Source organism: Pelecanus crispus, chromosome 5 (genome assembly GCF_030463565.1).
Source record: "Pelecanus crispus isolate bPelCri1 chromosome 5, bPelCri1.pri, whole genome shotgun sequence".
In the NCBI taxonomy this organism is placed as follows: Eukaryota; Metazoa; Chordata; class Aves; order Pelecaniformes; family Pelecanidae; genus Pelecanus; species Pelecanus crispus.
In genome coordinates this window covers 68001846-68018768 of record NC_134647.1, presented here as the reverse complement: position 1 = coordinate 68018768, position 16923 = coordinate 68001846, and the positions used below count along the sequence as shown (strand labels likewise).

The window sequence follows — 16923 nt, the reverse complement described above, 5'->3', positions numbered from 1 at the left end:
CAAGGCTTGGTACAAACCCCCAAATTGTGATCAAACTATATAGTTAGTAAATTGTTTGTCTAAATCTTTCATGTATGATGAAAGATTATTATCATAATTCATTAGCAAATTACAGACTTTGTAATGCAGGCAGTCACAAATTTGGCTTTGTATCAATCATTTTAGACCAGCTGGGTAGAAATTAACACAACTCTGGGATACATAAAATGAAGTGCTCTTTCATTTTTAATTCACTGGAAACTTTGAAGGAAAGAAATGGAAGCTCTTTCAAAAATGTCAGTTTTCCCTGATTTTTGTAAATCATTCCATTTCACTGCAGAGATATAGAGATACAAACGCATACATGGACTGTATGTAATTTAATACCACAGTAACTGGTCAATCAAAATAAATATAATATAAAGTATATGTAAAAGAAAAAGCAATGCAGTTTAAAAAAATCCCTTTCTTTCATTGTTTCTGAGGCAGTCATACATGTTAGCGATCACCAGAATTATTAAACAAACACAAAAGCCTAGCTACTCACAAGATACAATATTGTCAAAATTCCTGCTCTGAGCTTTTTCAGTCTACCAAGATGACCTTGTACAAAAATGCTTGTTTTGATTATGTCTACTTTGCCTAAGCTACAAGGCCGTGTATAGTGACAGCTGCATTTGGGAGCAACTTAAAACAATTTTTTTCTTAGTGGCACCTAATCCAGAGACTGGTACAAGCAGCATGGAAAAGTCAATGTCAAAATTAAACAATGAAGGCTTTTCTAGGAACAGATGCTTTTTGCCTGCAGCTGTAAAAACCTTAAAACAATCCTATACCCCACTGTCTGGTCACGCAACTATCACAAAGCAAGGCATAAATTTTGCCACTTATTGCAAATGTTTGCCAAGAGCTTCTATAACCCTCTTTAAAAACAGTAACAGGGATTTCTTGAGGGTGATTATGAGGCCATTCTATCCTTTAAATGAGTGCAAGGCTCTTCAATTTATGCCCATGATTCTTGGTACAAAAACAAGAGAGTAACTTTTCAAGTTCATGTTTCACACAGATATAGGAACGTAACTGAAAAATCATAAGAAACAGGTTCATTAAAGAGATAGCACACTGTTTCACTGAGATGTTATGGACTGGACAGAGACAAAAATTATTAATTCACATTTGAAATGGCAAGTGAGTATTTTCTTTGCATAGCAATTACAAAGCAATGTAGCGCAGCACTATCATTACACTGCTGCTAAGATACTGTTGACCATTTCGATGTCGTATCTCAACAACTACTACGTTAAATAGTCTCATCACTGCAACTCTCCAAAAAATTTCCTCTTTCTATGAAATGAATGCACTAATAAACTTTAAACCAAAATATAAACTCTTGTGAAAAAACTTCTACAACTCAATGACTAAAAGTAAATCATCAGTTCCCAATTAAGTGAGCAATTTACAATGTCAAGAATCTAGTTGCACTCCATATGAACTGATGGGGTTTTTAGATTAGCTTCTGTTGTGTGTTTAAAAGTGATAGCACCAACATGATTTACATAAGTACAATATTTTCAAATATTTTCTCACCAAGCAAGCACTCTAAAATTGTGAAGTGTTTCCTTTCTTACTCAAGTTAAAAAAAAAAAAAAAAAACCCAACAAACTTTTCCAGAACAACAGTTCATTAGCACCTCACTATTTATAAGTATAATTGGGTTGTTTGATGAGAAAACATGAGAGAACACTGTGCCTACTATAATTTGCACAAATACAAATTTCATTGTTTGAAAACAAATCAGCAATTTGATTGTTGTTTTTTTTAATATAAGTGTATATCATGCAATAATAGAATTGATCATATTATTGTTAACATAGGCTAGAAAGGTTAAACCATGCTCTAGTACGCTTTAATTTATAAGCTGCAAATTTTTTTAATTGCAAAAAATGCTAACTTTAGTTTTTCATTTATGATTCAACTAAATATAATTTTACAGATAGCAGTGCTATGCTATTCAGCTACAGAGTACTGCTTTCCCACTTTAAATAGCACAAGAACTAGGGACATAGCTGTTTAATATGTTCACAAAGCTGCTTAGGTTTTCCTGTCATTTCATGCTAACACCTTTTTAATAGCTAGCATTATGATAGAAGCCTTGCATAAAAATTCTCCACCCCAAAAATAAAACATAGCAAACATTCAAAATCAGAATAGCAAGTGATGGTTTTAATTGCAGTTTTTAAAAAATTCAGGGTTTTAAATTAGGTCTTGATCCCCAAAATCCTTAGCATCCTTAAATTACATGAGCAAAGCCACTCAATTCAACATGATTACTTCTAAAATAAGGACAACTCACATGACTGAGCATTTACGGAGCCGAACCTATAACCAAAATTATAACAATGACTCCTCATTACTTTCAAATTCAAATAAATTGATCCTTATCCTTTGAGAGTTTCTCTCAAATCTAACTACGGTTACAGATGGAGTGTAATAGAGACAGAGGAGAAAAAGGAAGAAGGGAGATATAAACATACACAGAAAACTGCAAGCGCTGACAAATCGAAAGCTAACAGATGTGTGACTTCTAATTAGTTATAATAATCTGTGCTTTGACGCTATTGGAACATGCCTCGCCTTCCCTTGGAAATCAAACAGCTTCCTTTGGAGTTTTAAACTCTCTGGGTGCTTCTAAATTTATTCAAGAAAAAAACCTTGCTTTCAGCAAATTTTAGATATCTACAGTGATAACTTTATGAAAGGAAAATATTAAATTATAATTATCCTAAACAGACACAGTCTTGTGAAACTAACCCTACATTCATATGAAAATACAAAGCATTGACTATAATGAATTTGATTCATCCTTGGACACAAAGCTTTACCACAGTAAACTCAGTCAACTGTTGCTCTTGCTTTTATATTCATAGTACTTAAATAGCGCACTTTAAAACAAAAAAAACTCCAATTGGCTTTTCATACATCCACCCTCCCCAAAAATAACGCACTTGAAAAACCCAAATGATATGAAAAGGCTTCAAGGCCTCTTTTCTCCTTTTCACAGCACTTTTTTTTATTTCTGTTTGCAGTAATCTGCCTTTCACTTTCTCATTGCTACAGAACAAACGAGGAGGCTCAGCACTTTGAAAAGGGGGCTCAATGTGTAATGGGTCCACTAGAATTAATTTAGTTGCACCAAATCCATTGAGCAGTGAGGTTTTTTTTCTCTTCTCAAATCATTTTGAGTCGGACGCAGCCCCCAGCCTTTGTAATTCTAGTAAAGCACTTAAAGTGCACAGTAGGTGTTCATCAGGACCATCTGGTCAAAAGCAAAACAAGCTGCTGATTTTGCCTTTGAATAGAATGAAGCAAGTGTGAATTAGTCTCTTCAATTAGCACTATTACAACCTGTCAAGTGCATATTGTAAAACAGGATTATTACAGTATTGGTCACCAGTGCAATTATTTACTCTCTGCCTTTTCTTGCATATAAAAATGTCCATGTTTACTAGTTTTTGATAACTGAAGATCGTTTCTTTAATGATATGCACGTCCAAACCCACCAAAACCAAATTACAGGTTATGAAACATACTCTGTCAGGAATATATTAAGCTTCATAATTAATAGAGGAGTAAAAGAGTGCCCTTCCTTTATCTCTTATCGCTGTTTCTGTTGCATAAAAAGGATAATGGTTATATACCTTTATCAATACGATCTCTTCAAAACAGATCTCTATAGTCAGACATTAAGATATTTTAAGCGCCTAATAAAGCTATCACTTTGAACAGGTACGTAAAAGGTATTTTCTCTTTATTTCCCAAGGAACTTCCTTTTCATATAATTCCCAACACATGACCATTTACAAAAAGTTTATCAAGGATTTCTTTCAGCAAATACATTTTAGTTTAGCAACGTGCTTGTTTTGTTTAAAAGAAAGGCAAAAAAACAAATCCAGAAGTTGATTTAGCTTTATAAAAATAGATTTTTCTCTCCTTGTTTAAAAAGTAAAAACCTAGCTTGCTAGCTGGTACTCATTTACCACTATAGAACACTGAAGCTATGACAGTGATAGATGCTTAAATTATGTATACTGTTGTTATGACTCACTATAAATTGAATATAATTTTTACATGACAGATTTCTTTAAAAAGCGAACAAAATGTTCCAATTTCACAAAAAGAATATACTTCTCTTCAGCACAATCAGTATAGCAACAATGTATTTTGCTAGCTTCTCCGATACTAAGAGAATAATTGAACAATAGTGGAGAATGTTTGTGCACCTCCTATTAAATACCAAAGTGTTAGTTGCTGATTTTTTTTTAGCATAAGAATAGTTTTCAACAATTTTGAAACAAGTAAAAAACCTCAAAATATAACACAACTGTTTCTGAAACTGTTCCTGTATGTACCATATTTGGATATGTCCATAATCTGATCTCTGGCAAATGTATTTTATGGTAATTACTTAGCTACAATATTAAAAAGAACAACATTATTTATATACACATTTCGTGTCCCAATGCCAATGTCTGGCCTTTGCTGTGGATGACCTCACTCAACAACAATTGGCTTGAAAATATTTAGTACAGATACCAAAAATCAGATCTGAAAAAGGTATAGCCAGGGTATTTTTCTGCATGCTGAAGGTAATTCATCTGCTTACCTATATTTATATATATATAGGCCTTTTAAAGAAGGTTTCTGCCTGCATGTTTGTAAATGGTGTTTTTGTATCTTGTTTCACATTCATCCACTTATCAAAAAAGTTTGAAGTCCTTTGTGCTGAATTTTTTAAAACTGTCATTAGGGTCTGTCAACACAGAATTTATAGTTTATCTCAGCCCAAGCAGTTGTACGCGCAAATAGTTCCTCCTCCTGCCTGGAGTGCTATTGGATACATTGCTTTTCGTATTCCACCTTAGCCAGTAAGTCTATAGGGAACAAAGAACAAATATATTACCTATCACAGGTGACAGGGATGCTAAGCAGCTAGCCTCCAATTAGGTTATTGTCTAAAGGAACAGAATAAAGAGCAGATGCAGCTATGCAGAGGCAGCCAGTATTTAGGGACCCATCTTCTTTGCAGTGTTTGCACAGATTTTATGTTTTACTAGGAATTATAGTGCCCAGTACATGCTTTAGCTAGTATTCTCAACTGGAATCTCCAGCAGTTACAAAATAAAATCACCAATTACAAGAGGCCTGAGATTTCTGCATATTTAACTCATCCACCCTTTAGCAGCCACAGCTTGTGTACACTCCATACTTCCATAATCCTGCACACAGGAATCACAAAAAGGCTTCGAAGTCTATACCAACAGTAAAATAGACAAACGCAAACTCCTTGTTTTTAACAGCGTTATCTAGTTTGTTAAAATATTTTTTCCTTATGTCACTGATTAAAACAACAAAAAGCGTGAAGCATGCCATTGTGACAAGAAGTCAAATTCAAAAAGTTTTTCACAGATTAGTTTGTCTACTCCAGGATGAGAACACAAACTTGCCTTCCATGAAACATTTAAATATTCCCCCCTTTGAAAAGGGCTGTCCTTCGTCTCCATCAAATAATATAACTACAAGTTGCAAAAATGAAAAGTAGTAGAAAAATTCATTTCTAAATGAGAACAAATTCATAAGAATAGACAGAAAACAAATTATGCTGAATGTGGCAATGCCTTGTAATAATTTAGCACATAGCTTCTCAAATCAAAATCTAAAAATTCTCTCACTCCCATTATGGATAGCCTCTACACATTATCTTAGCAGAATAAAGAGCAAGTATTCAGACAGAAAACTCCTTTTAGTCTTGTAAGTATTAGGAGTTCAATTTGTTAGAATTGTCCTTATTTAGCCATATAATACATTGGAAATGTATTAATTTACAGTCTCCAAACTGGCACAAACCCTACTAATTTCCCCTTTAAAATGCGGATCATGGAAAAAAGTAATCATGATTATTTCCCAGAACAGTATCTGCCCAGAATTAATTTAATACTGCAATTTTACAAGAACAAACAGATGTCAGAAACCTGTGACACAGATTAATTTGCAATTTAGGCCAACATGTTATCATTAACTTTCCAAGTTAACTCCTCTGCTCAACTTGTAAAAAAAAAAAACCAAAACCCAAATTATCCAGAATTTTGGACAAGTTCAGTTTAATTTTTTTTATTTCATTTCTGAAGATTCCCTATAGCTCATAATTGCACATCAATATAACTGATAATAACTTATATATTTTTAAACTGAGGAATTTAATCTTAATACGTAAACAGTTGAAGATGTAGCTAAAGCATGTTATAAAAAAAAGCATTTTCAAGTACCATCCAAAATCCAAGTGTTGAATTAATACTCAAGAAATTGTGGAAGCAGACATGAGCACTACAGCTTCAGGCTTCTCTCAGAGAATTTTCTGTCAGATTGTTTTGATTCTTTGATTTCTTTGAAATAACAATTAATCCAAATATCATTTACTATTAAACATGCATTCTACACAATAAAAAAAAGAGATGACAGAGAACTGAAGCAACAGCAGTTTAGGAAAGCACAGCTGACAGCTCACTGGATTTTGCATTTAATCCATTGCAAAATATTTATGACAGTTTTGAAAGGGTGGTGGGGTTAGGTTTTTAGTGTGGTGGGGTTGGTTTTTGGAGACACATGGAAAAAATATCTATTCCTTAAAATTCACAGCACTAGTAACAACAACAAACTAAACAACTAGCCCTGGAGAGACAGTTGCACCCAACTGTGGCAAGCAGTAGAACATTTATAGAATTTTAAATATTTCTTTTAATAATTGATGTAGTCATTTTGAATCTTTCTGCATTGGATATAACATGTGAGTAGATTGCATTAACACTGCTTAAACATTTCAACTTGTCAGTATGGCCAAGTCGATTTCTGAAATATTTGCAGTATTTTCCCATCGAAACAGTAATAAAGGTAGAATAAATATATGCCACTGCTTTATAATCACTGAACATTAATGAATATTTTATGTCTTTTTAAATCTCCCTGTTTAATTTAAAAGGGTGAAATTAAGTCTCCTCCCTGCAATATGCCAATTATCTGTAAATCAAACAATAACTTGGCCATTATACTCCTTTTTGTTAATATACCAGAAGCTAATTTGAAAACACTGAACAGCATTTTTAGGTAATAATTGAATAGTCCTTCCTGCCCTCTTGTGGTTGGCAACTGCAACTTGCATGGAGCTTTTCCACAATTACAAAAGTATACCAGAAGGAAAGTAAACTATTAATTTGTTAAAGTGTGAACAAGAAAATGGGGGGGGGGGGGGGGGGGGGGGGGCGGGCGCAAATCTAACAGTCCCTGGAGAGGGGAGAGACAAGGGAGAGAAGAGAAGGAAGCATATCACCAATTCCTCCAAATCGCACAGACTAACTAGATTCATCATTTGTTACAATGCTCACTCTATGCTAAAAGAAAAAAAAATTAAATTAAATAGCCATTAGGGAGTTAACATACAAAACAGTGCTTGTTTTCTATAATTAGACAAATGTTCGCCAACCCTTTTACCTCAGCCAAATCCCCAGTGATTTCCATGAGACTTTGCACAGACAGACATATTCACCTGTTCCATCGGCTGCAGAAGAAGGTCCACAGTTGTCTTTTCCTTTTAGTCCCTGAAATTGTCTTCATAATTTTATACAGTCTATTGGATGTAATACTTAGGTACAAGACAAAAAGGCAAAGAGAGTTTTGATGCTCATGCTTCTTATGGAGTGGTAGGGTGGTTTTGGATTTTGGTTGTTTAATGGGGAAAATCATAACCGACTTTTAAATTAAGTTGACTTTATATGTTAACACATTGACTGCAACCTGCCATTAGCAACAAACAAGAAAACTTCAGTGCATGTAGAGGCAGCCTAGATTCCCATGCACTGACACAGCCTTCTGGCTCCTTTAAGCCGGATAAGACCCACCAGCAAAGTAGTAATTGATATAGCATAGATAAAAAAACAAACAGGCAATATTTATGTATGTGTTTTCTTTTAGAACCCCACCATTTTAAGATTAAAAACAAATATTCTGATCATTTATTTCCATAAATATTCAAATTATTTTTAATTGTAAAGAGTCAGAGCTTGGCCCCTCAAAAAACAAACTGTTGCAACTATGTTTGTTTGTTTATATTATTTAAAAAAAAAAACCCAGAACTTATAATAAGAGATTTAAAAAGGTAAAGCAGAAAACAGGCTTTCATGGAGGGGAAAGATCAGAATTTAGATCTTAAGGAATAAAAAGGGTTCACAATAAAAACAGTTAATGACCATTTTTTAACGTTGTATGAGATATTGCTCCTATAGCTAATATTACAGAACTCAAAATAATTATGTCTACAATGTCAGCATGTGGTATAAAAAACTTCAATAAAATCTGTTCAACCATAAAAGACTGAGAGAAGTGTCAGACCAATAGCAAACATACATTTAATTTGAAAAGCAAACATTTAATCTTAATATTATTGTAATGTGAATTCTGAAGATTCACATTTCTAGATTGTTTGTCGTGTTTCCAGAAGTTAGTAGGTTATATGAAAAATAACATCCCAAACATCTGGCATTAGACATACCATGGAGCGTTAGACAACAACCTTTGGCTTTAGAAAGGAGTTTTACAAATACGCAAGGACTGCTTGTTCTAAATTCAGAAGGTCCAGAGTCATATTAGAGATATTTGTTCCTATAGGACTTAATTCTGACAAAGTTCTCTACAATATCACCCCTTGCTGGCCACTTTACAGAATGGCAGTGACATCCGTTACACACAAAACCATTTGGCTACCAGGGCTCTAAGAATTACAGCACTACAATAGCAACCAGTAATAGTAGAGTTGCCTACAAAATAGAGATGGAGCTGGTTAAAAGAAGGGAAGACAGAGGGAGCTTCAAGGGGCTTAAAGATAAAATATCATTTGAATAACTACCTTTCCTCATCACTCTAGAATAAGTCAGTAACACTGTTTATGTATTTTACTACTACAATGCAAGAAACAGCTTTTCTGTATAGTTGCATAGAAAACCTTTTTTAGGCCAAGTTCTTTAATCAAATTACAGCAATCTTGATGACCCAGTTGATTAAACAAAAAAAAAGACTAATAAAATAAAGGAATATCCATCAAGACCATGTAAACCCTCTTTAACAGAGCTGGCATTAGTTATAATGAGCTACAGTTATTCTTCAGCTGTGAAACAGCACTCACCTCCTGAATGGTACTGCTTCCTGAGAAGTTGAGGTTGTACTCCCGCTGGACTTCTCGATGGGTGATGATCAGCATGAAGTTTTGATTTAATGATTCCTGCAGGGCCCTGAAATGGTTGAAAGAAAAACAAGAAAATCAGGGATAAGCATGTTATAGCTTGTTTTACAGTTAGATGCAAAAACCCCAGGGTACCCTAAACTCTACATGGACAAGTCCAGGCACAACATTATCATCTCTCTTTTCACTCTTAAATGCAAGGAAGCATGCTGAGAATGACCAAAGGCCATTCCTGAACTCCTTCCTTAATAAGGTGACTGCAGCCTTTAAAGCTCTTCTAATGTTAAGTATTCTCAAAATTGAGAGAGTCACATTATCTTCACAAACATCGGGTATATTTAGCACTCATAATGCCATTAATACCAGGCTTGTAAGCATATTGATGACCAGACAAAATATCAAGCTACAGTGCACATTAAAAACTGATGGTAAGTAGAACAAGGCAAAGCATGCTCTCACTTCTCTAGGGTTACCTGAAGCATAAAGCAAATGGAAATTCTTCCGCTTAGTTTGATTCAAAGCACGTAAACCCAGCTAATTAGAACTGGAAAACTAACCACAGCAAAATTTCTCATGTGGGTATTGAGCATTCAGAAAAGTTAGTTCTGCTCAAATTGTTTTAAATGTACATTAAAACATTTTTAATTATATGAATTAAAAAAAAAATCTCAAGATACAGATTAAACAGACCAACTATATGTTGACGTTCTCATAAACTTGGGGGTTTTTTGTGACTTTCCTGGTAACAAAACATCTGGATGTTAAAAAGGCATTCTGTTTGCTTAATTAGGTACAAAATTATGCAGCTATCTACTTTTCAAAATATAAGGCAGAGCTTCTGTTATAGACGTGGCAATTACAGCTGTGTACAATCTTATATAGGCTACAAAACTGCAGCAACATTGTAACATAGCTTGGGTTTCTAAACAATATTTACACAGACTTGACCTGTTCAGTGGCATATGGAATTAAATTGGGTTTATTCAATTCTTTTTTTTCTTATCACACACTCTTAAAAGAATGACAGACTGCGGTTTTTTCCTTCACATCTTCAGTGTTCCATGACACTTCAACATGCCATTCCTCTTAGCAATAAAGGACAAATTCTGTAGGCAGATGAACACAGCTGTATCTTAAGATACAAGACAACAAGAAAGACTGCTAGATTATTTGAGTCCTGGTTTGTTAGTTTTTCCTTCTACTGGAATTACTGAGCTGCAGTTTTGCTGCTCAGATGCTAAGGAACCCATGCAATACTCACTGGATGCTTTAGCAAGAGAGACACAATTTGCTTTAATATCTCAAAAAAAATTACCTTACAAGAATATCTTCACTCAGCAACTTAATTTGGGTTCTGTGACATCTTAAACATAATAATCACATACTACAAAACAAAATCACGAAGTGCTATTTCTCATCTTTTATTGTTTTGTAATGTGGAAGATAAATTTAACTCGTTGTCAATGCTAGATGTGATCAAGTGTATGAGAGACACTACAAATGTAACTGAAGTCATCTATGCTGAACATGAAGTTAGCTGCACTTGTCACAAAATCTTTAAGAAAAGGCCTAAAAAAAATTTAAAATACTTAACAGTCCTTCAAAAGAGAAGAAAAAGAAAAAAGTCCTGAAAAGCTATATGCCTATTTTCAAAGGTAATTCTAATTTGATTGTCAACAATAAGTTCAGCATTGCCATAACCATATTTTCTTTTGGCAAATGTTCAGTAGCAACTAAAATATCCTGCTGTGCTTTTTCAGATTCTGATTTTTTTATCTGTTTTCAGCAAATACTGGAGGCGAATGACATATTTAATTGCTCTGAAAACATTAATTACAGCATATGTGAATGGCTTTGGATTCCATACAGAATCACACAAGGCTCTGCTATAGCTATTTCTGACTCTATCTGAAAATCTGTAGATGCTAACCAATAACATAACACGTTTTCATTCTGTAATTGATGTAAACATAGAATGAAACAGGCTAGTTCAATCAAACCCTCGGTCTCTCAAGGTATGCATGATACACACGCTTCAGTACTACCTGAAATACAGCATGCTAATAAAAAGCATCTGTTCATAGGAAAGGTTTTCCACTTCTCTATTTCATCTGGATGCGATAGCAGAGAGTATTTAGAAAAGAAAAAAATACTCTTCAAACACAGTTAATTTAAATGAAGTGCCTTAAAATTAAAAGCCTCAATTTTTGAAGTAACTAGTAATTTTGACATCTCTAGTTTTTGGATGTCTAAACAATGCAAGCTGAATGTTGTTAACAAGCAAAGTCTCAGTACATATTCATAGCCAAATATAGTCAAAGAGGAGGCTGAAAATTAAGCTGGCTAAAAAAAACCCTGAAAAAAATGAAGAAAAAGTTGGGTTTGAAAGTTTTAGCAACTGAAGTGCATGGTTAATTATTCACCTTTCTTCAGAAAAATAATATAATGAGGAATATTACTTCTGCTTACACAGAAATGCAGTGGTCAACTGATCAATCCTTTGAGCTCTTGTATCAAAATCTCATATGGTCTGACAGCCATAAGACCTGGACCATATATGTTAGAAAGTCAATGGGAGGAGGAATTGAGGGCACATCTGATGCGCAGTTTGTGCCAATGACTTCCTGTGTGTACCAACCCTCCTCTGTGGGATGGGGTTGATTTGAGCATGCAACTGGACAACCAGCAATGCCAGTCCCCTCCCATACACATTTCTTCCAGCAACCAGGGATGTAGATTACCCCAAATTATTTGTGCCAATAGAACTCTGCTTCCAAAACATACCTTGCCCTAAAATTGTATTTTCAGCCATTAAGGCTATGATCAAATGTACAAAAGAAGTGTATTTAAAGGAGACTTCTCACTGACAGTAAGCTGAAGCTTACTTTTATTTCTTTTTACGTGCATATAACAGTATTCAGAAGACTGACTTTGAACACAATGCACATTTCTAAAATTTTGGCTTCAGTGTTTGCAGCAGTTTCATATTCCTGCAAATGTTATCAGTTGACTACAATCTTCCAAATGAAACATCTGCATTAAAAGAAAAAAAAAAAAAAAAAAATCAGGGCCAAACCCCAGGTCCCATTAAAGTCAAGACAGGTTTTCTTCTTTGGTTTTTTTTTTTTTTTTTCCCCCATCAGTGCTAACAGAATTTAATTAATCTAAAAATTAATTAGTGGGAAAAGAAAATCAAATTCTAGAAACAGGATTAAAGTAGGCCACTCTTATCAGCACCATTTCCCCCCTACTGCAAACCCTAGCTTTCAAAAGCATTCGCTGATAGGTTATATACTGCCATTACATTTTTTTTTTTCCCCTCAGCTAAATGATTATACATTCACTATTCAGCACAGGAGGCAAGGGAACATGATGGTATTTTGGGGCACCAATCTTCCGTTAGAGGAACTCAGCCTACACCCAAAAAAGCAGTCCACGAACAGACAAAAGAAAACAGACCTGAGCACAGTAATTGCTCTGAACCAGTTCTAGCAAGAGAGACTTGGACCAGTTTAGGATTTCATATGGATTGTTGCATTGTTCATGTTCATATGATTATTGCATTGGTTATTGGCATTATCACAATGCACAGAAACCTCAGTGGTGGACCAGGATTCAGCTGGGGTTGAAACTCTACGATATGCAAACAAAAATGTTCCTCTTTGAAACTTAAATTTCAAGCAACGGAAGTTGCAAGAAATTTTTTTTCACTAAACTCAAAATATCAAAACTCAGTTAAGAGTCTGGAAAGAGATTCACTAGCTACTCCACCCAAATTCCAATACAGTACAATGTATAAACCACAAGTCTAATAAATTAAGAATAGAAACAATATTTAGCCAAAAAAAGTGTAACTGCAAACACTGCTAGTCTTTGGGGACAGCAACTGTTCAATCACTCTACACAATGCTGAAGCAAAATGGTATTAGCGTTGATATTTATTATATTTTAAGCTTCCAGTTTCACTGCTTTTCTATTGTTCTGTAACACTTAATATATAAAATAGATTGATCGTATCTACTGTTAAGTGACTGCCTTAATGTTTCAATTTTTGATGTAATACTTGGCTTTTTAATATCATTTTTCTTTGAAATTTTAGTCGTATTTTAAGCTCTGTAACCAGAAGTATATCCTTAATCAATATTCAGCAAATGCTCCTTTTCATTTCAGTTCTGTAAGTTTTTATGAAATACATTCAGTATTTCCCATTAGGCAATATCTTTCTCAGTCACGTGGAGATTTTCCCCAAAATCTCTGAATTTGATATAAATAGGTATGAGACAAGGTAATTAACATTTCCATTTTAAACTTACAGATTTATACAAGCGCATGTCAACAGAAGTCCAAATTTACTGTAATTACAGATTATTTACATTAAAACAAAATAAGAAATCAGTATGTAAATGTAATGTTTGTTGTAGCTAATGCAGCAGGAGGTGGTAGATTAGGTTCAAATAGCAATCAGTTAGCAAATCTGGCTAACATGTAAATGAGCAGAAGCCCTTTTGTTTACATTCTATTGCATTTTAAACTTCAGGATTTTTAAACTGTCTCATGAGCAGATGTGAAAATAAAACATTAATCTTACCATTCTTATTGAAGCTTTCAAAGTAACTAAAGCAAGGCACTGCTCCTGTCCAGCTAAACAGACAATACTAATAATTGGAGTTGCAGGTTACATCGTTCTTAATTAACACTCTGCTACAGTTGATAACGTACAAGAAGACACCATGCCACAATCACCACTGCTCTGCAACAATCTAAAACGCAGGCATTCAGCAATATATGGACCCATTACTTGAAAGATGGGGATTGTGGAGGTTTTTTCTTATCCACACAGATGATTACACTTCTTAAATAAGTTGCAATTGCTTAACAAAAATATGTCATTTGTAATAATCTCCAAGGTATGCACCTGGTCAAATAGCTTTTAACTGTTTTGACCTTTCCAATGATTCATTGGGAATAAAGTATCTAAGATTTTCAGCTATTTAGCAAAAAAGTATAAATATAAAATACATTATATCCATTAAAATGGCTACCGAAGAAAAAATTGATAAAAAGCATCTCCCAGAACATGCAAGACAGAAACAAGAGGCAATCCGGACAACCTAGCTCCGTGGCCAGACTCACATGCCTATGCTTTTGATGCTCCCCTCTTGCATTCTCCTAAACCTTTTCCCTGAACTGGGTATTGCCAGCTTTCAAGAAGCACCTGAGACAACACAGGGAAGGAATTACACGCTGAGGAAGCAAAGAATCTAACCTGACAAAGCTGGTGCAAGGGATCTCTCCCCTTGGACAATTAAATGATGGACATTCTTTGGCACCTTTCCTTTTAAGAGTGCTTTCCAAAGGAAATCATGTTCTTCTCCACCCACCTGTCCCATCTGGTAACTTCTGAACATATCTGTTCGTTTCAAGGAGGTCTGACAGTGTTCTAAAGGTCTCAAAGACTGGGTGTAAATCAACAGCCAGGTGGAGGAAAGGGACCCAAATTACTATCCACCTTAGCAAAAGGCTGCATTACAAGCGTAGTGTTTTACACTCCATCCAGCTGACCTCTGGCCAATGATCTCAGAACTACCGACAGCATATGATTTCACCTTTCCTTTGGTATTACCTGACTACCAGCTGGAGAACAGAGGCAGGGCTGGCTGACTGTCTATGCAAGGGGAAAAAAAAATTACATAGGTGCTACAAAATACACAGGAAGAACTCTACAGAGGCAGTGCCAGAGGTAGGTGAGATCACAGGAAGCATGGAGGGAGAGGGCTGAGGTACTGCAGCTGCTGGGATGAGACAGGAATTCACTAGAAATCAGGTTTCATTACGTCCACAGCTCGCAGAACACATTGTTATTGTTCTGGGTATCATGCATGGATCGTGCTTTGCCACTGAAATTGTGGAAGCAGGGCATGTAACCCTACGGGTAGTATTTGACATTTTAATCTTTACACATCAATTTACTAGCATGCAGTAGTAATTCACTGGGTTCCTCTCATCTATTGCCACTGATGAACAAAGATACCCTAGGAGATTTTTGCTTGTTTAAACTGCAGGATCACTTTGCCATTACATTTAGATGCTAGTATTAAGTCAGTTCTGGGTTAAGCCCATTCAGTCTGTCACAATAAACTTCAATGCCTACGTACCAATACGTTGGAAAAGGATGTTTCAGACACTGTTCTCCCTCGGTGTCAAGAAAAGGCACAAATTGGAGTTTATAGAGCTGTGACCAGATTGCTCTTTTAAGAAGGGCATACACATAAAATATCAGGTACTGAAATCTCAGGCTTTCCAAATATCACTTTCTGAAGATATTCAAATCACAACTATTTATCTCTAGTTCAAAACAGAAGGCATTTGAAGAAAATGACAAATGAACTCACAAAGTAAGAGGCAAAGTTCCTTAGCATCCATTAATAATAGATGTGAGCATGACGCTTTTAAAAATTGTGGGTAACAAACTAATCTGAATAATAACTGACCTAACAGTAGGCAGTAAACAGTGTAACTGGGTTTGGTACATTGCTTCAATTAGATGTGTTTTGATCTGCATTGATGCTTTAATTGGAGGCAAGCCTCCCCTTTCATCTAGAATTTATGACTTCAGGGAAACGATCTAGCCTTCAAATTATCCTTGTTTAAGTAGCCACTAATTAATCATCATTTGCCATCCCAAAGCTACGAACTTTATCTTAAAAATATCCAGAACTAATCTCTATTATGAAACAAGTAAAAACTATAAAGGTTAACAACCACTTTTTTACTAGCAAGTAAAGTTCTTTTAAACTATTCATCCAATAAAAAAGCCTAAGAACTGTTTTTAAACAGTTTGTTGTTATACAGTTTATTGCAGTAGCAATAAACAACATCCTTCAGACCCCAGTTTTCTTTCCAGAATCGAAGATGTTCAAATTACAATATACAGCGATACCTGGGCAGAAAATTTTGAAATTGGAAATGGATTTGAAAGAAAAACAAACAAACAATTAGTATCTACAGTGGTTTTCCACAGTATTTTCACTGTCCTTCAATTAGCTGCTTAAGTACAATGGCTTATTGTCCTCACACACAACTACAGCTCCTGTTTGCACATACAGAGCACATACAGTTCACATACAGCTCACCACCACTCTGTTCCCTCCGTTCCAGTGCCACTACTCCTTCTCTTAATGCTTCTTTTCTTTATTATTATTATTTTTATAATTCATATCAGCATTCTTACTTCCTCCACAGACTACACGGTTACATGCACAAGTACCTTTTAGTAATATATGAAGTACTTTTAGTCATTAGGAAACCAGTTGTTTATTTCCATTGACTGTCAAAGAATTGCCTTCATCAGTGATGCGACTGCATTTGTAGAACATTCTCCTATCGACTACAACAGCAGAAAAACAACTCCCTCTTCAGACAACTTGAAGGCACTCTAGTCTAATGATCACGCAATTTGACCAATTCCAAATGCAACCTTCCCCGCTCGCTTGCGGTCTGGAGCAGCACTGCTCTTCCAGGCTCAACTACTGGGCACCCTCTAGTGGCTATCGAATAAAATTCATATTTTACTGGTCAAGAGCTCATACAGGTCTGCCTTTGAGAAAGGGAAGGGCAGGAAAGAAAACAAGCCAAAGTAATCAAAGTAATTGCAAATT

General features: G+C 35.1%; 1 protein-coding gene across 1 annotated transcript in view; it reads right to left on the bottom strand.

Moving 5' to 3' along the window:
* The window catches only part of FAF1 (Fas associated factor 1), a 175595-nt gene that overhangs the window by 112992 nt on the left and 45680 nt on the right, over positions 1 to 16923 (bottom strand). Inside the window, exon 7 of the mRNA XM_075710337.1 lies at positions 9209 to 9314. Coding sequence (XP_075566452.1) covers positions 9209 to 9314 — 106 coding nt within the window. The remainder of the gene's footprint in view (positions 1 to 9208; positions 9315 to 16923) is intronic.